Raw genomic sequence first — 21,656 nt, 5'->3', positions numbered from 1 at the left:
GACTCATTGGTCCACAGTCTGACGCTCTAACTGCTGAGCCAAACCAGCCAGGGCAAAACTTAGATTTTTTTTTTTACAAAGGGAAATATGGGCTGGTGCTTTACTAGGTTCATTTTTTGATAAATTACCTCTTACTGTTTGTTGCAGAGATTAAATGGCCAAGACAGACAAGTGAAATTAGGCCTTGGTGTGGAGTCTTTATTTTCTTCATGATGAGGCGGCTAATGAAACTGTGATGTTTGCTTGTTTTTCACAGGTGAATATTATTGCTCTGTTCTCTGTTAAGCTTCCTAGTAAAAAGGCTGTTTATTATATAAATTAAGTATATGATACATTATATTTCTTTTTTTTTATCCTCACCCAAGGACATTTTTGCATTTATCTTCAGATAGAGTGGGAGGGAGAGAGGGGTAAGAGAGAGAGAAACATCGATGTGAAAGACACACATCGACTGGTTTCCACCCACACAACCCCAACCGGGGATGGGGACAAACTGCAACCGAGGTACGTGCGCTTAACGGGAACCGAACCTGGGACTCTGTGGTCCATGGGCCGACGCTCTAACCGCTGAGCCAATCTGGCCAGGGCTATATTATATTCCTTTCTAAGAGTTATTGTGGTGGTTTATAATGAAAGGTATTGCATTGAGGTTGTTAAAAAGAAATAGAAAACCAAAGCCATGAAAAAAAAACTAGATAGCAAATACAGTTGAAAAGTAAGTGTAGCCCGGGCCGGTTTGGCTCAGCGGTTAGAGAGTTGGCCCACGGACCAGAGTCCTGGGTTCGGTTTCTGCTAAGGGCACGTACCTTGATTGCAGTTTTTCCCCGGCCCCGATTGGGGTCGTGTCGGTGGCAACCACTTGATGTGTCTCTCTCACATCGATATTTCTCTCTCTCTGTTTTCCCCTCTTTTCCTCCCGCTCTATCTGAAAAAAAGAAAAGTAAGTGTAGTTATTCACTGAGATTGAGCTGAATTTGATCTTGAGTTTCCTGGTATCCCATGTAAAAAGTCCAATATAAAAAGTCACATACATGAGGGAGAGAGACAAACATTGATGTGAGAGAGACACATCAATTGGTTGCCTCCCACACGACCCCAACCAGGGCTGGGGACTGACCCACAACTGAGGTACTTGTCCTTGACCGGAATCAAACTTCAGACTCTGTGTTCTGCTGGCTGACGCTCTAACTGCTGAGCCAAATCAGCCAGGGCCATATATATATATTTTAAAGTTTAAGCATTAAACAAATTAATGCATACACACCGTGGAAAGTTTATAAGACTCAGAGAAGTTTAAGAAGGAAAAAGTCCAGTGTGTTTTTTTTTTTACCTCAGTTAAAATTTTGGTATATTTCTCAATAGCATTTTTTCCCCATAGTCATCAATTATAAGAGTTTTTTAACTCCAGCTTGTAAAATAGTCTTTGCAATTGAACTTTTTTTTTTATCCTCACCCAAAGACATTTTTTTGTTTTTTTTGTTTTTTGTTCAGATAGAGTGGGAGGGAGAAAGAGGGAGAGGGAGGGAGGGAGAGACATTGAAGTGAAAGGGACACATCAAGTGGCTGCCACCTGCATAACCCAACCAGGGCCGGGGACAAATTGCAACCGAGGTACATGCCCTTAGTGGGAACCAAACCCGGGTCTCTCTGGACTGCAGGCCGACGCTCTAACCGCTGAGCCAAACCGGCCAGGGCTGCAATTTAACTTTGAAAGAGCCTTTTCTCCCCTGAAAATTGTATATCATTGTTTTATGGTTAAATTTTCATAAGGAAATTTTAGTGATCTGGTGAATTTCTTTATTAACTGCTGCAGGAGCTTGGAAAATAGGATGGAAACCTGTTAGAAAGCTACCTTATGTCCTTACAAGTGGGGTTTAATACTGTTTTTTCAAGACAGTAAGTTATAGAGTGCACTGAATGATTTAATGGAAATTATCTTCAACCGTGATTTTAAAGATTGTGTATTAAGAGACTGAGAGACTGATAATTATGTGTGATCTTCACATACCAGTTTCTTTCATCAATTGAATACAAGTTGAAGGCTAAAGGATAACCTATTCAGAGATGATGGGTTAGAATTTTGTTGCATCCTCCCTCCCCATAAATGCTAGGCTACCTATCTAAAGATAGTGGATTAATTATGAACTCTTGTGGTTTTCATCTCATTGTTGCAGAAGGTGTGCAAGTCTACTCTGTGGAGACAAGATAAACAATGCATCTCACACAGTAATCCACTGCTTTTTGAGAATGTATGTAGATACTGTTGTGACAAATTAAAGGCAGATGAATTAGCCCAGCTGGTGTGGCCCAGTGTTTGAGCGTAGATACATGCACCAAGAGGTCACCAGTTCAATTCCCGGTCAGGGCACATGCCCAGGTTGTGGGCCCAATCCCCAGGTGGGGCATGCAGGAGGTGGCCAATCGATGTTCTCTCTCATTGATATTTCTCTCTCTCTCCCTTCCTCTCTAAAATCAATAAAGAAAAAAATATTAAAAAAAAAAAAATAGCCCTGTCCTGTTTGGCTCAGCGGTTAGAGTGTTGGCCTGCGGTCCAGAGAGACTCGGGTTCGGTTCCCGCTAAGGGCACGTACCTTGGTTGCAGTTTGTCCCCGGCCCTGGTTGGTCGTGCGGGTGGCAGCCACTCGATGTGTCCCTTTCACATTGATGTTTCTCTCTCTCTCCCTTCCTCTCTCTCCCTCCTACTCTATCTGAACAAAAAATGGAAAAATGTCCTCGGGTGAGGATAAAAAAAAAAAGAAAAGAAAAGAAAAAAAATGAAATAAAATAATAATAAAATAAATAAATTTTAGGCCCAGCCCAAAGGTTACGCAGTCTTAACATTCCAAAAGTTTGAGAAGTAGGATGTGCAAGGCAGTTTGTCTGGGATGAGAGCACCTACTCCATGTTAGTGACTTTATATTATTTTTTATATAATCATAGTTATTTTAAATTCCCTGTAGATGCTTTCAATATCTGGGTCATCTCTAAGTCTTATCCTATTGACTTCTTTGCCTTTTGATAGTAGGTTGTTATTCTTGTTTGGGTGTTTGTTTGTATATGTGTTGCTTGTAATTTGTTATTGATTGCCAGATGTATGTAGTATATGGAGTAGTAGAGACTGAGGTACATAGCATTAATTCTGGGAAATAGGTACGCCTCTTCTTTTATTAGGCTGTTAGTGTGGAAGTTTGAGTAACCTCAGTTCTCTGATGACTTCAAGGAAAGTTATGATTTTGTAGATTATTTGACTTTTTCTTGTTATAGGAGTGGGAGTGATGCTTTTCGCAGCTTTCTACATCCTAAATGGAAGTTTGAAGTTGAGGAAATTCCATTTTATACTAGATTTAATTTTCCTGTGAAAGGAGCTTACCTCTCTTTTTCCTGTCTGTGATATGATTAAATATATATTTGATCTTTATTCATTGTTTCTGGCACATAGCTCCTGTAATTTCCAATATAAGAGCCATAGGGGCTTTAAAAAAATGTTTTGCCCTGTCTGGTTTGGCTCAGCGGTTAGAGCGTCGGCCCACAGACTGTAGAGTCCCAGGTTCGGTTTCCACTAAGGGCGCGTACCTCCATTGATGTTTGTCCCCGGCCCCAGTTGGGATCGCGTGGGTGGTGACCAGTCAATGTATCTTTCTCACATCGATATTTCTCTCTCTCTCTTCCTCCTTTTCTCCTCCTGCTCTGTCTGAAGATAAATGCAAAAGTGTCCTTGGATGAGGATTAAAAAAAATGTTTTAATTGATTTTTTAGGGAGAGAGGAAAGGAGAGAGATAGAAACATTGAGCAGCTGCCTTCTGCACACCCCCTACCAGGGATTGAGCCAGCAACCCAGGCATGTGCCCTGACTGGGAATTGAACCAGGACCTCTTAGTCCATGGGACAGTGTTTAATCTACTGAGCCACATCAGCTGGGCATAGGGGCTTTTTTGTTGTTATAATATTTAGTTTTGTTTCTGAAATAGCTCCAGAGCAACACAGGTGAAATGAAATGAATGTCTTCTGTTATTTATATTACAATCCCCTTTCAATACACTCAGATTTATGTTAATCAGGTGATTTTTGGAAAGCATCTAAATCCTCTTAGGATGGGTGTTGGTTGCCACGGAACCAACCCTGTAATTAGAGTTGGAACTTTCATACTAGACCCAACCTCTGGGGAGGGGAGAGGAGCTAGAGGTTGATTCAATCACCAGCGGTCAACATTTTAATCATTTATGCCTTTGTACTAAAGCCTCTATAAAAAATCCAAAAGGAGCCCTGGCCAGCTTGGCTCAGCGGTTAGAGCGTCAGCCTGCGGTCCAGAGAGACCCAGGTTCGTTTCCCACTAAGGGCACGTACCTCGGTTGCAGTTTGTCCCCAGCCCTGGTTGGGTCATGCAGGTGGTAGCCACTCAATGTGTACTTCTCATGTCGATGTTTCTCTCTCTCTCTCTTCCTCTCTCTCCCTCCTGCTTTATCTGAACAAAGAAAAAAAAATGTCCTCTGGTGAGGATTAAAAAAAAAATCCAAAAGGATAGGGTTTGGAGAGCTTCTGGGCTGTTAAACATGTGGAGATGCTGGGAGAGGGGTGTACCCAGAGAGAGCATGGAAACTCGATACCCCCTTCCACATACCTTACTGTATACATCTCTTCCATCTGGCTATTCCTGAGATATAACCTTTGATAATAAACTGGTAATCTAATAAATTTTCCTGAATTCTATGAGCTGTTCTGGCACATTTTTTTTTTTTATCCTCACCCGAGGGCATTGTTTTTTTCTTTTATCTTCAGATAGAGCAGGAGGAAGAGAGGGAGGAAGAGAGAGAGAAACATAGATGTGAGAGACACACATTGACTGGCTGCCACCCACATGACCCCAACCAGGGACGGGGACAAACTGCAACCGAGGTACATGCTTAGTGGGAACCAAACCCAGGACTTCCGGTCTGAGGGCCGATGCTCTAACCGCTGAGCCAAACTGGCCAGGGCTGTTCTGGCAAATTAATTGAACTCAAGGAGGGGGTAATAGGAACCTTCAATTTATGGCCAGTCAGTCAAAAGCACTGGTAACAACCTAGACTTGTGATTGGCATCTGAAGTGGTGGTAGAGGGGTGGTTTTGTGGGACTGAGCCCTTAACCTGATCTGATACTATCTCTGAGTAGCTAGTGTCAGAATTGAGTTAAATTGTAGGACATCCAGCTGGTGTTGCTAAATTGCTTGATGTGTAAAAAACCCACACGTTGGGTGTCAGATGGCCAAAAAGAACACTGCTTGCTCTTCTCCTTGACTTTCCAGCTGGGGTCTGATAGAATAGGAGGAGGCTAGAGTGGTCACTGGGGCCAGTTTTTTTGCTTGCCTCTGTGTTGATTTGGGTGAAAAAGCAGCCCAGGTTTCTCTACACCTGACTTATGTGAGAATATAAGCTCCTCAGCTGTTGCCTTGTTTTGTTTTCATGGCTGCCTGAGCTCACCTGACAGGTATGTGAAAACAAATATGTTTCCATGTGCCTGCATAAAGAAACATGTAGGCTGGTTCCAGGAGTGAAAGGAAAGTGGTGCCACCTTACAGCCAGGCCTCACCTAAGCAGAGGTAGGCTGGCTCAACCACTCTGGGAGTGAGGGAAGGCTTCCTAGTGCTCCAGAGGAGCTTTTTTCACTGGGGCTCTGGAAGGGTATGGAACAGGTAAGGCAGGAATTTTGGGTGAGGCTGTGGAGATTGGAATTTTCCCTGAGAACTGCTCCCTTTTGAAGGGCCCTGGTTCCCTTGAGCTGAGCTCAGTGATGCAAGGTTTTGGCACATCCATTTTTGATGAGCAGATGAAAGGCTTCTGGGAAGATGATGTGCTGATTCCATTCTTTTTTTGTTTGTTTATGATTCCATTCTTATTCATGGAAGTTATCTCTGTGCCCTTAAAGAACTGACTCTTGGGTGGGAATCAAATGGTCTACCAGATTCCTTTCTCCAAAAGATGAGTTAGGAGTAGAGAATCTGAATTCCTGGCTCCTGAGTCACAGGAATTGAGGGAGGGAGAAGGCCATGCTGAATGGAGGGTTACGAAGTTGCTGGCTTCCTGTGACAGATTCTGGGTCTTTGTGGGTAGGTTGGTGTGGAATCCAACTTCCTTGAGGTTTCTGAACTGGCCCAACTCTAAGCCAAAGGCAGTAGTGTGTGTGTGTGCCATTTCCTTTCAGGATGACTTCCAAAACAAGATCTGTGGATAAGAGGAACTTTATAGCTTTGACTGGGTGTCAAGACTCTTGGGTCCTATTTTGTTTCTTTTTTTTTTTTTTTTAATCCTCACCCGAGGACATTTTTCCATTTTTTGTTCAGATAGAGCAGGAGGGAGAGAGAGGAAGAGAGAGAGAGAGAAACATCGATGTGAAGGGACACATCGAGTGGCTGCCACCCGCACGACCAACCAGGGCTGGGGACAAACTGCAACCGAGGTACATGCCCTTAGCAGGAACCGAACCCGGGTCTCTCTGTACCGCAGGCCGACGCTCTAACCGCTGAGCCAAACCGGCCAGGGCTCTTGGGTCCTATTTTGGGAGGACCTCTTTGCAACCCAGTTGGTAGTTAGGGGCATGTTGAGGAGAAAAGCAAATAAGCCAAAAGCAGATGAGCCCCAGGGTAGAGTGGCCTCTGGATGTTCTTTCTCTGTCTGGTATTATTATGTTATTCCTCTCTGGGCACTTTGAAAAAAGAAAGGTGTTGAATGGCATGTAGCAATGGAGGAAGTAAGGAAGGTGTTTTGGAAATAGTGACATATGGGTGTGTATTTTCATGAAGGTCCTCTCCTTGGTCCAGTCTCTGCAGTAGTGATATGCCCTTGTCTTAGCATCTCACCCTGGCCCTTCCCACCACCTGCTCATGTTCTTTGCCAGCCTGACAGTAGCTACAGACCTCTCCACATGTGGCTGGACACTGCAGAAGTCCCTGCTTACGTTTGGGTGGAGGTGAGTGAGCAGGATTACCTGGGTATGGACAATGAGAAACCTTTCAGGCTGGCTAGGGCTGTGAACCTGGTGCTGGGACTCTGGTCATCTCTGCAGGGAAGATTTGCAGGTTTTAAGCTGGTAAGAACAGAACAAAAACTACTTTTCAAGGAGAATCTGTGCTATGGATAAACCTAATGCCAGCCTACTCTGGGCATCAAGCCAGGTACCTCTCGTTGAAAGGTGCCTTCATATTGTGCCTGAACTCTTAAGGTGTCTTCCTTGGGAGCAGTGGAGGTCTGCCTAAATCCATTTCCCTGAGTCCTGAGGTGGGGACTGAGACAGGCTCATTGTTTTTAGGTCTGTGTGTGAGGCATGCTGTTCCTACATAAGAGGTGGGCAGGGAAATCTGCCTACCTTGCAGGTCTAAACTAGAGCCTCGCCAGCTCCTGCCTTAGACTGACATACTTATATTCTTTGCCAGGCTGTAGTAAACACAGGAGTGAAGGAACCATTTGTCATGGAAGCCAAGGAACTGGAGAGCCCAGCGTCCATATATCATTTCATTCCTGAGACCAGCCAGCCCAGGGAGGAAGATGACAGCATGCCACCTCAAGGGACCACAGAAACTATGCAGCTGAAGAAGGAAATCTCTCTGCTGAATGGAGTCAGCCTGGTGGTGGGCAACATGATCGGCTCAGGAATCTTTGTCTCACCCAAGGGCGTTCTGGTTTACACAGCTTCCTATGGGTTGTCGCTGGTCATATGGGCCATTGGTGGGCTTTTCTCCGTTGTGGGTGCCCTTTGCTATGCAGAACTGGGGACCACCATTACCAAGTCTGGGGCTAGCTATGCTTATATTCTAGAGGCCTTTGGGGGCTTCATTGCCTTTATCCGCCTGTGGGCCTCCCTGCTAATCATTGAGCCTACCAGTCAGGCCATCATTGCCATCACCTTCGCCAACTACATCATCCAGCCCTCCTTTCCTACCTGTGATCCCCCGTACCTGGCCTGCCGTCTCCTTGCTGCTGCTTGCATATGTAAGTCTGGGGGCTTAGTGGGGGAGTATTTGTCGGGGTGGGGGTTACTTTAATAATGCTAATAGTACTTTATATTGAACAGCATATATTGCTTTTTGGGAGGAAAGAGGTGTATCTCTTTTCAAGAAGTAATTTAACCAAAGTCATTTGGTCCTGAGATAAGTCTAAAAAATAGGGGTGTGAGAAGTTTGAATCTGCTTGTGGCTTTTGGTGCCTCACATTCCTTCCACTCTTGACTGTCCCTTAGTTCTCTTCTCCAGTCTATGTGACAGGTTGGTGCATGTCTTATATTTGTCTTGTACGTGTTTTGATTGGAATCAACATCACTAGTTGTAACTTAACCCAGAACAAAACCTAAGTGCTGAGGCCTTTATTATGCTGCTAAAAAATATGTTACTTTGCTTCCCAGCTTTTATCTTAAACTAGTTTAAAGACATCAGTAAGGAAATTGGCTTCTCTAGATTGTGGGGGTCCCAAGTCATTATCCCTCAGGCCCATAGTACCACAGGGCCACTTCTTCTTGCTGCTGCCACTCTCCACAGCCTGTTTTAAGCAGCAGGCACCACACCAAAATGGCTTTTTCCCATTGGTGTTTCAGATTTCTTTACACTGACTTTGTAAACAAGCTCTCCCAGGGGCCAGTGAGAAGCAGGGTGGCTTCTACCCCATATTTGGGTTTCTGAGGACAGAACCTAAGAGACCCCAGTGGATCCCTCTTTATTTTCATTTATCTTTCATAAGGTGATAAGTAGGGATTGTGTATGAAGTCAATGAAAGGGAGAGAGATTGCTGTGAATTTACTCAGTCATGTAGAGCCTGTGTTTTATTTAGCTGAGAAGTGGTGCAGAATTTCCTGTGTTCCTTAGCACTGTGTTGCCAGAGGCACTTAATTATACTCTGTTCTTTCCATATCTCTGCTTACAAAGCTTTGGCAGTATTTGTAATTTATCCATAGTGTTAAAAATAGACAGAGAGCACCGAGGAGTTAACAGTAAAAGATTATACAGTACACTGAACAGGCCTGCTAACTATAAGGAATTTATTAAAGACAAATGTTAAAGGGAACCCCTCCACAGATACCCTGGAAGGATGGAAAGTAGGTACTCAGTTGTATATCTAATAGGGTTTAACCAGGAGGACTCTGGTCTGACTGACCTCTCTAAAAAAGGAAATTGGCCTGGTCAGTGTGGCTCAGTGGTTGAGCATCGATTCATGTACCAAGGGTCGCTGGTTTGATTCCCATTCAGGGCACATGTCCAGGTTGTGGGCCAAATCCCCAGTGAGGGTCATGCAGGAAGCAGCCAGTCGATGTTCTCTCTCATCGATGTTTCTTTTTGTTTATTTATTTATTTTTAAAACCCTCACTGGAGGATATTTTCCCATTTATCTTCAGATAGAGTGGGAGGGAGAGAGAGAGAGAAACATCAATGTGAGAGAGACACAACGACTGGTTGCCTCCTGCACGACCCTGACCAGGGCAGGGCTGGTGAATGAACCACAACTGAGGTATATGCCCTTCACTGGAATCAAACCCATGACTCTTTGGTCCTTGGGCCAACACTCTAACCACTGAGCCAAACCAGCCAGGGTTCTCATCAATGTTTCTATCTCTCTGTCCCTTTCCCTTCCTCTCTCTCTAAAATCAATAAAGAAAAAAAAAAAATAGCCTGGCTGGTGTGGCTCAGTGGTTGACCGTCGACCCATGCACCAAGGGATTGCTGGTTCAGTTCCTGGTCAGGGCACATGCCCAGATTGTAGGCCAAATCCCCAGTGGGGGCATGCAGGAGGTGGCTAGTCAGTGTTCTCTCTCATTGATGTTTTCATCTCTCTCTCTGTCTCCCTTCCTCTCTCTCTAAAAATCAATAGAGAAAAGAAAAATAATAAAAAAAATTAAAAAGGGAATGGTTTTCTTGATTATAAAACATGTATATCACAGAGAAAATTAACTTAGCCTTAAATCATCCTTAATCTACCACCAAGAGATGAGGACTTTTAATAGTTCCAGTAGTTCAACTGTGTCTTCATTTCTTTTATAGAACTGGCATCCTACTTTGCATATAACTTTATACTCTGCTTTTTAAACTTAGTATATCATGGGTTTTCCCCTTTTTGTGGAATGTTCTTCAGAAGAAACATTTGTGTGTGTGTGTGTGTGTGTGTGTGTGTTAATCCTCACCTGAGGATATTTTTCCATTAATTTTTAGATAAAGTAGAAGGGAGGGAGGGAGGGGGAGACACACACACATTGATTGGTTGCCTCCTGCATGACCCCGACCCAGTCTGTCGGGATCGAACCTGCAACCCAGGCATGTGCCCTTGACTGGAAATCAAACCTGAGACCCTTAGGTCTGCAGGCCAAGGCTCTAACTGCTGAGCCAAACCCAGGGTAGAAGAAATGTTTTTTAAAGTAGTGTATGTGTCTTTGCTTTCTTTCTTTAAAAAAAAATTGTTTTTTCTTTATTGATTTTAGAGAGAGAGGAAGGGAGAGGGAGAGAGAGATATAAACATCAACGAGAGAGAACATCGATTGGCTGCCTCCTGCATGCCCACCACTGGGGATCGGGCCCATAACCTGGGCATGTGCCCTGACTGGGAATCGAACCGTTGACCTCTTGGTGCATGGATTGACGCTCAACCACTGAGCCACACTGGCCAGGCTTTCTTTCTTTTTTAAAAAAAATATTTTTATTGATTTATTTTAGAGAGAGAGAAAGGGAAAGGGAGAAAGAGAGAGAAACATCGATGTGAGAGAGAACCATCAATCGGCTGCCTCCTGCACCCCATGAGCCCACAACCTGGGCATGTGCCCTGACCAGGGATCAAACCAGTGACCACTTGGTGCATGGGTCAGTGCTCAACCACTGAGCCATATACCGGCTGGGCTCTTTCTTTCCTTTTTAAAATATGTTTTTATTGATTTTAGAGAGAGGGTAAGGGAAAGAGAAAGAGAAACATCTATCTGCTCCTTCTCGCATGCCTTCTACTGGTAATGGAGCCTGAAACCTGTGCATGTGCCCTGACCTGGAACTGAACCAGTGACCTCTTGGTGCATTGGACGATGCTCAACCAACTGAGCCACACTGGCCAGGTGTGTGTGTGCCTTTATTTTATTTTACTTTTTTATTCTTCACCTCAGGATATTTTTCCATTTATCATCAGAGTGGGAGGGAGGGAGGGAGGGAGGGAGAGAGAGAGACAGAGAGAAACATTGATGTGATAGAGCCACATCTACTGGTTACCTCCCGCATGACCAGACCAGGGCCAGGGACAAACTGCAGCCGAGGTATGTGCCCTTGACTGGAATCAAACCCGCGACTCATTAGTCCACGGGCCGACACTCTAACCACTGAGCCAAACCGGCTAGGGCAGTGTGTGTGTGTCTTTTAAATTGAAAGATAATACATAGACTTTACAGTCAGTTTGAAAAATGCAAAAATTAGAAAAAAAGAAAATTAAAATCACCCATGATTTTACTTCCCAGAGAACTATTGTTCTATTTATATGAGAAAACTTCCAGTAGATTCTTCTGTGCTTATTTATACTTTTTAAAAAGTCTCCTTGAGCCCTGGCTGATTTGGCTCAGAGGTTAGAGTGTCAGCCTGTCCACCGAAGTGTCGAGGGTTTGATTTTGATCAAGAGCCCATATCTGGGTTGTAGGTTTGATATCCGGCCCCGTTGGGGTCATGCCGGAGGCAACCAATCAATGTGTCTCACTCACATGGATGTTTCTTGTTCTCTCTCCCTCTCTCTAAAAATCAATGGAAAAATATCCTCAGATGAGGATTAATAACAAAAAAAAAAAAAACAATGAGCCCTGGCCGGTTTGGCTCAGCAGTTGGAGCGTCGGCCTGCGGATCAGAGAGTCTGGGGTTTAGTTCCCGCTAGGGGCATGTACCAAAAAAAAAAAAGTACCCTTGAGTTCACCTACAAGACACATATAAGATATGCACCAACCTGTCACATAGACCAGGGAAGAGAACTCAGGGACAGCCAAGAATGGAAGGAATGTGAGGCACCAAAAGCCACGAGCAGATTCAAACTTTCGATTTGATGAAATTACTTTTTGAAAAGATATATTCTTTGTGGTTTGTATACTGCTTTTAAAAAAAATTAATATTTAATCTCTTTCATCAAATATTTCTGGGAGCAGGGAGTTGGGGGACTGAGTGAAAAGGGTGAAGGGATTGAGAAATAGAGATTGGTAGTTGTAAAATAGTCATGGGGATGTAAAGTACAGAATAGGGAATGTAGTCAGTTATATTGTAATGATTATGTATGGTGCCAGGTGGGTACTGGTAATATTGGGGGAACATTTTATAAAGTAAATGTCTAACCAATACGCTGTGCACCTGAAAATAATACAGAATAATATTGAATGTAAATTGTAATTGAAAAACATTTTTAATTAAACAAACAAATAAAAATATTCCTTAGTTTAGGGACACATAAGTAGTTTCCTGGCAGTGTGGTATAGTGGTTAAGATCACAGGCTCTCATGCAGACTGGGTTTGATTCCAGCTTTACCATTGAGTAGCTGCTGACTTTAGAGGAGTTAGTTATCTCTTGCCTCTGTTTCTCATTTGTAAAATGGGGATATTGATTGTATCTATCTGAAGGGATTTTTGTGAGGAATAATGAATCAATATACGTATAGTACTTCTCTGCCTGGCATATAGTAAGTGCTCTATAATATTATCAATAATGCTGCTGTGGGGATCTTGTGTATAAATTATTTTCAGAGTTTCTGCGTATTTTCTTAGGATACAGGGTGGGGCAAAAGTAGGTTTACAGTTGTGAGTATGCAAAACAGTTCTTGTATTATTATTTATTAGTTATTGTATTTTTTTCATACGAACAACTGTTAATGTACTTTTGCCCCACCCTGTACAAGAGAAATCCCTGTGTCTAAAGGAAAAACCTGTTTTGGGTTCTTTTTTTTAATTGATTTTTTAGAGAAAAAGGAAGGGAGAGAAACATTGATAGGCTGCCTCCTGCATGCCACCTACTGGGGAATGAGCCTGAAACCTGGGCATGTGCCCTGACCAGAATCAAACTGGCCTCTCAGTGCATGGGATGACGCTCAACCCACGGAGCCACACCACCAGGGCTGTTTTGGGTTCTTTATATGTTACTCAGTACATGCCCCATCCAGACATCAAACCCGCAATCTAGGTATGTGCCCTGATCAGGAATCGAACCTGCAATCTTTTGGTGTATGGGACGATGTTCCAACCATCCAACCAACTGAGCCACCTGGCCAGGGCCACACACCACAATCTTTTGTTTGGAGGAGAGACCTCACCTCTTAGAAATGCAAAGTCATGGTATCTCATAACTTCTCTCAATAAAATGTACTTATACCCAGCTATCTCATAATCTGAATTCCTGCAAGCCTCCTATCCCAGAAGTCCAGGCTTTTCCATAATATAGGCCTGAAGGCAGGAACTTGTCAGAGGTTGGGACAAATCATAAAACTATGTCCCATCCTAACTTACTAGGCTTTAGGATTCAGCTTACTTTATTCTTGGAGTTTAGGACTTACTTTTCTACTTGGAACTTAGGGCGTAGAATCATCCAGCAAGACTGTGATGTGATGGGAGGGAATCTGTCTCCATGGGCAGGGCTGGCAATGAGAACAGCTTGGGATCAAGAGACACAAACTGGAAGAAACCTATAAGATCATAATTAGGAAAAAAACAAAGATCTGCACTGAATCCAGGGTGAGGCTTGGGTAGGATAGGAGGATTAAATTAGTCTTGAAATGGAGACATGAGAGGAGTCTTAAGTTGTTGGCTGGGAGACTGCCTAAAGAAGTTATAACCATGACAGGCTATACTATTAATGTTCCATTCTAGAAGAAAGGGCCCAGGTGGTCTCCATATAACCAGCACTAGGACAGAGTTGCAAGCTGGTGGCCCATGGGCCAAACTTGGCCCACAAGTATATTTGTTGGGCCTGTACAGTATTCTAAACATTTTTTAACTACTTGCCAACATTTGAAAATCAGAACTTGGCCCTGGCCAGTTTGGCTCAGCGGTTAGAGCGTCGGCCTGCAGTCCAGAGAGACCCGGGTTTGGTTCCCACTAAGGGCACGTACCTCGGTTGCAGTTTGTCCCCAGCCCTGGTTGGCAGCCACTCGATGTGTCCCCTTCACGTTGATGTTTCTCTCTCTCTCTTTCCCTCCCACTCTATCAGATCAAAAAATGGAGAAATGTCCTCGGGTAAGGATTAAAAAAAAAAAAGAAAATCGGAACTTGCTCTTTCTCTTGAAAAACCAAAATTTCTAAAAACTTTCCCTCCTGTTTTATACCCAGACATTCTTGCCATTGCTCATTTGTATTACCTGCTTGGCACCTGAAGGCAATGCTGTTTTAGATGCTGGCTTTCTAGCAGCACCCCACCCCCACTTCCCAATCCTAGGTTACACTTGGCAGGGAGATCCAAGTAGCTATTTTTGGATTTCAGGCTGCCTTAGCTACTCATTTTCCTAGAGTAGTGGTTCTCAACCAGAGTTGAGTTGTTGGCAAGGTCTGGAGACAGTTTTGGTTGTCACAACTGCTAGGAGGGGATGCTACTGGCATTTAATGGGTAGAAGCCAGGGTGCTGCTGAATATCCTGTAATGCACAGGACAGCCCAACACAACAACGACTTACCTGGTCCAAAATGTCAATAGTGCTGAGGTTGAGAAACTGTCCTAAACATGCATTCAGCTCATATATGTTCTGGGATCTTGGAACTTTTGTGACCAAATATAGCAGGCTAATTTTTAAGTTGATAATTTTTTATGGCCTGTGAATGATATTATAAATATCCTAATGGCCTTTGGTAGAAAAAAGGTTCCCCACCCCTGGTAGGGACTCATACACTTATAGGATTGTAGGGGAAAATGGCAGCTCTTGAGGTCCACAGGTCCCCTCTCTGGCCAGTTGCCCAGCATTGTAAGAGTACAGGAGCATATGTTTCTGGCTTAGGTATTGTCAGTACATTTATCTTTGTGGGATCCTGCTTTTTATGTAGCCTCACACACATCATTGGTGGCTATTTGCCATGAAGGTTTCAACATGGAAGTCAGTTCAGCACTAACATAGTGCCATCAAACCAGAGACCTGCTCACAGCTGAGATTCCATTACCCTTGAGGGTTTGTTTAGCAAGGCCAATGGTGAGGAGGGGGAGGGGGAAAAGGAAGGAGAGGAATATTGTCAAGGGTGACAATGGAGTGAAGAAACACTGTGCATTCTATTGTTTCTTCCTGTCTTGAACTTGGGCCTGGGCAGGGTTCTGAGTAGGTAGAACACCCCTATTTTGGTCAGTTATTCCTATTGATAGACAATTTTCATATTCTGATTGTGATAGACCTAAAGAGGACTGGGTCTTGACCATACTTGTTCAAAGACTTTGTACTTCAACCATATATATAGTTTGAATGTTTTGATATTAAGACTAAGTGTGAGCCCTGGCCGGTTTGGCTCAGCGGTTAGAGCGTCTGCCTGCGGTCCGGAGAGACCCGGGTTCGGTTCCCGCTAAGGGCATGTACCTCGGTTGCAGTTTGTCCCTGGCCCTGGTTGGTCGTGCGGGTGGCAGCCACTCGATGTGTCCCTTTCACATCGATGTTTCCCTCTCTCTCTCTTTCTCTCTCTCCCTCCCACTCTGTCTGTACAAAAAATGGAAAAATGTCCTCAGATGAGGATTAAAAAAAAAGACTAAGTGTGAATATTTGTGTAGTTAAAAACAAAGAGGCTTTTTAAAAGGCATGTACATGCCCTGGCTGGGTTTGCTCAGTGGTTAGAACATTGGCCCATGGACCAAAGAATTTCTGGTTTGATTCCAGTCAAGGGCACGTGCCTTGGTTGAGGTTCAATCCCTAACCCTGGTCGGGGTTGTGTGGGAGGCAATCAATTGATGTGTCTCTCTCTCCTCCTCTCTCCCTCCCATTCTACTTGAAAATCAATGGAAAAATATCCTCAGGTGAGGATTAAAAAAAAAAAGGCATGTACATGACATATTCATATACATCTCAGGAGGTAGCTCCTGATTACAAGGATCTCCATTTGGAAGGGTTTGCCTTTCCTGACTGCTGTAGAATGAGTCTCTCCTAATAGACTTGTAGATGGTCCCTCCCTGCCTTTTTTTCTTTTCCCACCTTCTTAAGGATTATACTCCTGTGTCCTTGAATGCCCCTTGGAAACACCCAGCCTGCTTGTGGGAGGAATTGGAAGGGGTTCTTTCCCTCCCCTGTGGCCTGTGGGAAGAGGAATCTGTGACTGTCAACATAACTGGGACTACAACTTCAGGTTGCCAGACCAGCTCCTCATCAGAGTACAGGCACAGGTCTGTCTGAGGGCAAATGTATTATTCAGGATTAGTTTGTGTTTCAGACAACTGAAAACCAAAAGCAGCATGGCTCACACTTATTGAAATTTATTTATTTCATATGTTAAAAGTAGACATTGTGGGGCTTGTAGAATGACTTCATAATTCTTCAGGGAGCCAGGTTCCTTCTTTCTGCCTTACTGTTCTGCCATCCTTAGCATGTGACTTCTAGCAGGTGGGCCAGGCTGGCTACTCAAGCTGTAGCTGTCATGTCTGCATTATAGCTGACAGGAAGGACAAAGAAAGGCATTCCTCACCCTTTAAAGATACTTCCTGAGGTCTTTTTTATATAAAACTTTGCTTATATCCTGGGGCAGGAACCTAGTTACCCAGCCATACCTCCCTGCAAGTAAGGCTGGGAAATGTCAACTTTATTTGGGGGCAGCCAAACTCTGGGTAAAATTTCTATTACTAAGGAAAAAAGGAAGAGCAGATATTAGAAGATAACTGGCAATCTTTGCCACAGAGAGACTTGGGGATTTGTTTCTGCTTTGGGGTTGGGTCTAGATCTACTATTCGAATGAATACTCCTTTCTCAGCAACAAGCCCTCAGAGAGCCTTAAAGACCCCTCACATGGGTCCTACACTAATTGGTGCAGGCTTTCCAGCAAGAACATGAGATCAGGAGAACAGAGAATGTTTGGATGTTTTAATTGTGGTAGTTGAATCCAGCCCTGTTGTCTTTTGTTTGAGCTCTGATAGTATATGGTGCTAGATAGGGATGGGTGTTCTGGGAGGCATGTGTTGTAACCCAGGAGATCGACCACACTCAGACTCCATTTTTCAGTTTTTGGGGATGTTTTATTACCTGCGCAGGGACTGCAGCCAACCTACACAGAGGAGAACTGCAGCCCCGAGCTCAGGGGGAGGGTTGCTTATATAGGGCCGGGGTCACTCAAGAGTTTAGCAGAGCAAGCAAGCTGCTTGTATAGAAGCGGAGGCAGTTAGTGATAAGCAGGAGGGAACGGAGGGGGGAGGGAGCTGAGGCGAAAGGGAACTGGGTCAGCATACATCTGTCCTGCTATTCATTCCATTATCCAAGTTTTAAAAACTAACAAATTCGAGACAGATATCAGCGGTCAGTCAGGTGCAATACACACATGTTGAACAGTTACAGTTTTATGGGGTAAAGGGAGCTTCAGTTTCTCCCTATCAGTTTCTTTACAGAGCATGCAGGACACTCTGGCCTTGGGGCCGTTTGTGTCCTCCCTTTTCTTGAAGGATGTTGCTTTTCAAATTCCCAGTGGAGGTCAAACTCTGGTTAATTTTTATGAGGCTAAAGCCCTCTATAACATTCCCCATTGTTCGTCTTGCTGTCTCTGAGGTAGTTAATTAGGGCAGCTTAAAGACAAGTTGGATTCTAAGGACAGTGAGCTACAACATTCCCCCCTTTTTCTTGAGAGTGGATCAAACCATTGATTCACAATTGTCATGGGGAGACAATCTCTAGTTGGATTGTGTTAAGACCCTAAGTTTTATTGATTATACTCTCTCTCTGATGAAGGCTAGGAGTCTATTAAATTTAGGATGGGTTTACAAGTTATTCCGATTAATAATAACAGTAGGGGCCCTGCTATAGCTGAAATCAGGGATGTTTGCTATGGTGACTAAATAAGTTTTCATATTAATTATGGGAGACCTGTTCTCCTTCTCTTAGTTTCTTTGTCTTAGAATTTGGATGCTCTGTCTGATTATACCTGAATGGTTGGCATAGAAATAGCAGGTTTCACCTAAGGCTGCATATAGACCCTCTTCTGGTTGACATTTTTTAAGATTTTTAAAAAATGTTTTATTTCTAAGTACCCAGTTCTACTGGGGTCTAGATCTATAAAGATTCCCCTGTACAGTTATAATCAGAAAAATTAGAGTCCCGATAAACGTAAGAGTCTCATTTTAAGGGATCTGGAGAGGTCTGCACCGTTCATTCTGCTTTTTCTGCCTTCAACCAGGAATGATGCAGCTAGACCAGGATGCCGTTGACCTTGACAGCCGTTGGTGAAGGCAGGATGACAGTGTATGGTCCCTTCCAGGCCAGAGTTAGTCCTTGGATGGTGAATTTCTTTATTTGCATCGAGTCCCTGGCTGGAAAGGGTGCACAGAGTCTGAGGTGGGCACAGGCAGGGCATCGCAGATGTGTTTATGGACGGCCTTCTGGGCAGACTGCAGGGCCTGTAAGAACTGTAAGAGGGCGAGGGGAGCAGAGTGGTCCAGTTTTCACCGGTTTCTAAAGTAAATTTGGTTAAGGTTTCCTTTAAGGTCCTGTTCATGCGCTCTACCTGCCTGGAACTCTGTGGGCAGTAAGCACAATGGAGCTTCTAATTTATATTTAATCCCTTAGAGATATCCTGTGATATCTTTTCTATCAAGGTGGGGTCATTGTCTGATCTAAGGGCTGGGAGTAGCCTAAATCTGTTACTCCCTTTATTGCATCCTAGACTATTATAATATTAGTAGGGGCAAGTTCTCCCTCTCAGTGTCTTATCTTCTTCCCTTCCTGAGTAATCCTCTATTGTCCTGTCTTCCTGTAATATGTATGCCCCTCTCTTTCTTCTTCCTATCTTTTTATTTTTCTGCATAATCCTTCTTCAACTTACATAGACTCTCTGTGACTTTTCTAGTCCCTCCCCTGACATGAACCTGAGAGCTTGCTCAATCTATCTGCTGTCTGCATATCCCCTAGCCTTTTTCTTTTCCTCCCTATTTAGACCTATATATTCCTGCTTCCTTATATCTTTTCCTTTTCCCTGTGACCTTATTGGAGTTTAGCAAGCTTGGTGTAACCTAAGAGGGTAGGCTGGTGCAGCTTGTTGACTAAAGTCCGACCTAGAGCCTGTGGGACCAACAATCTCCCAGCAGGCAGTGTCTATTAGTTGTTGATTTTCTTTATGACTTGTTTCTGCTCAGTTAAGTCATTTTCTGACCCAGTGTAAGTAGGAGTCAGAGGTGAACTTGGGTTTGGTGTGGTAACTGATATCTGGAGAGGTCCCCACTAGTTTTAGGGCCACATGTTGATCTTCCTTATTTGCAGCATGGTTTCCCCTTGTCTCATCAGAGAGCCTGGATTAGGGCTATGAGTTCAGCCCATCGGGCTGAAGTTCCCCTACTTAATGACATGGTCCAGAGTTACTACTGTTGCCCCAGCATACCTGATATCTTCCTGGACATAGTTGCTCCCGTCTATGAGCAATACCTCATCTGATGATGGCAGTGGGTCATCCCTGAGGTCTGGGCGGCCGTCTGCAGTGTCGATTGCGTCTCCAGGCCATCCTGCAGAGGTTATTCCGGGTCATCATCTGGAGGCAGGCTGGCAGGATTGATGGCCAACGTCTTGTGGAACTTGATGCGGGGTCTGGCTTGGAGTGGCAGTGGCCAGCAATTAAATGATCTCTGGAGGAGATCACGTCCGAGTAGGGGGTATGGGCACTCCGGCAGGAACAGAAACAAATGAGTTACAGTATTTTTCCCAAGGTCTATAGTCCTCTTTGAAGTCCAGGGGTAAGTTAGGGCCCCATTGGCTCGGTCAAGACTGAGTCTGCTGCACCAGTGTCTATTAGGAAACTAACTAGTTTATCCCCTATTATTTAGTATTATTCTGGGTTTCAGAGGGCTCAGTTGGAAGGAGCCCTAGCCCTGTCATTTTCCTAAATTAAGTACAGCATTTTATTTTGTCTTTCTATACCTGACTTTGTCTTTGTCTTTTCTATTCCTAATTGGGACCTAGGCCTGTGGTCCTGACCCTTCCTTATATTTCCCTTCCTAGGGTGACCCTATTCTATGTGCCCTGTTTCTCTTAAGGCTGCTATTACTACCTTTGCTAATTCAGCCAATTGGGCCAATAGTCCTTACAGGGGAACACGGTGAAAAGTGTTCTAAGGAAGCCCTTCCCCCGACAGTATTTGGGTCCTACCGTGGGCAGAGGAATGGGAACATTTCCTCTAACCCCAGGTTTACAGAAGGACACAGGAAAGGGGAGCAATGTTTTAACATTGTTTACATGGGGCAGAGTGTTTTTTTTTTAACTCTCTAAGAGAATTTCGTATCTATGCCTGGGATCCCTAAAGTTCAGAGAAGCCTGTTGGAAATTAGTTGCTGTCAAACCCGCTGTGGACGAGCAGCCCGGGCTGGCATTTCAAAGGTTAAACAGTTTGCCTGTAAGAATATTATTAAGCCTTGCAAAGAGGCATTGAGACCTCATCATAAAGAAGCTAGTACATCCGAACACGTCTATATCCATTCAGACATTGGGTCCCCCTGTATACAGGGGACACAGCAACTGAGGCTCTGAGAAAAGCCTGCCCTGCTGACAAGGCAGGAGAAAGCGGCAAAGAATCATCATTCTTTTTTTTTATTCCTTTATGTCAATTTTTATTTTCCATTATTCATAAATCTTAAATCTTTATTATTTTTATAATTTTCTTTTCATAAAGCCCTTCTCAGGTGGAGACCCAAATACATTAGAGATATCATTTTATTCATGCTATAGTAACTATAGTTCAGATTTATTTATTTATTTTTCTATTTATATGTGAGTACATTATCGCACCATGAAAGAAAAAACTTTTTTAGTTAAACTAAAAAGAGCCTGATCTTTAGGCCTCTGGGGCTTAATTATGTTCTTTCTTTAAATAATTCAAGCATGACTTTACAAAATATATTATAAGCCCCTTTAAAGTGAGGACTGTTTGCATAACCCACAGCGTTAGCAGAGACCCACGTATAAGAGGCATCCGTGCATCTGCTAAGTGAACAAATAATCACTCTTAGTAGTGTATATGCTCTTGCATTTGGAGTGTGTTGTCCTCTTATCTATTTTTTAGTGAGGAAACAGACTGTGTTAAGCCATCTGCACTGATTTGATTTCCTTTTATAAGGAGAGAACATAAATCTTTGAGGAATTCCAGGTCTTATTGGAATGACTCAAAACTAATTCCAGGTCAAGAAAAAGTTTCTTAAAATTCGAATCCTGGAAAGGTTGTCAAACATATTTGACCAAAAGATTATATAGTATTATATATATAATTAAATAGTATTCAATTATTTATTTAAAGTGACAATGACAAATGTTAAACATAAACATAGGTCAGTGAAACTTCAGTTCTTATGATTTAAAAATGGCTCTTTAAGGAATCAAGTACTTGATTAACATAACATAAAACCATTTCAATAACATATATATAACTTTTGCTTTCCAGGCAAACATTGGGAAAAAAATGTTTTCCCCTTTTAACAGGCTGAAAAAGAACCAAATAAATTCTATATTTATTTATTTTATTTATAATTTCGTTCTACGATTTCTCTTAACAAATCTTTTATCTTTTATAA

General features: G+C 43.4%; 1 protein-coding gene across 3 annotated transcripts in view; it reads left to right on the top strand.

Annotated features, from left to right (window-relative positions):
* LOC118638534 (Y+L amino acid transporter 2) overlaps positions 1 to 21,656 on the top strand; it is a 73,535-nt gene that overhangs the window by 23,475 nt on the left and 28,404 nt on the right. For 2 of the 3 annotated variants that reach the window (XM_036274514.1, XM_036274512.1), the window contains one exon: positions 7,407 to 7,962. In XM_036274514.1, coding sequence (XP_036130407.1) covers positions 7,443 to 7,962 — 520 coding nt within the window. In that variant the 5' untranslated portion in view covers positions 7,407 to 7,442. Of the gene's footprint in view, positions 1 to 155; positions 257 to 7,406; positions 7,963 to 21,656 lie in introns of those variants that run through there. The other variant, XM_036274513.1, reaches the window with a different exon arrangement.

Source organism: Molossus molossus, unplaced genomic scaffold (genome assembly GCF_014108415.1).
Source record: "Molossus molossus isolate mMolMol1 unplaced genomic scaffold, mMolMol1.p scaffold_m16_p_21, whole genome shotgun sequence".
Taxonomy (NCBI): Eukaryota; Metazoa; Chordata; class Mammalia; order Chiroptera; family Molossidae; genus Molossus; species Molossus molossus.
Note: the sequence above shows the minus strand (reverse complement) of the source record. Positions and strands in the feature narration are given on the sequence as shown.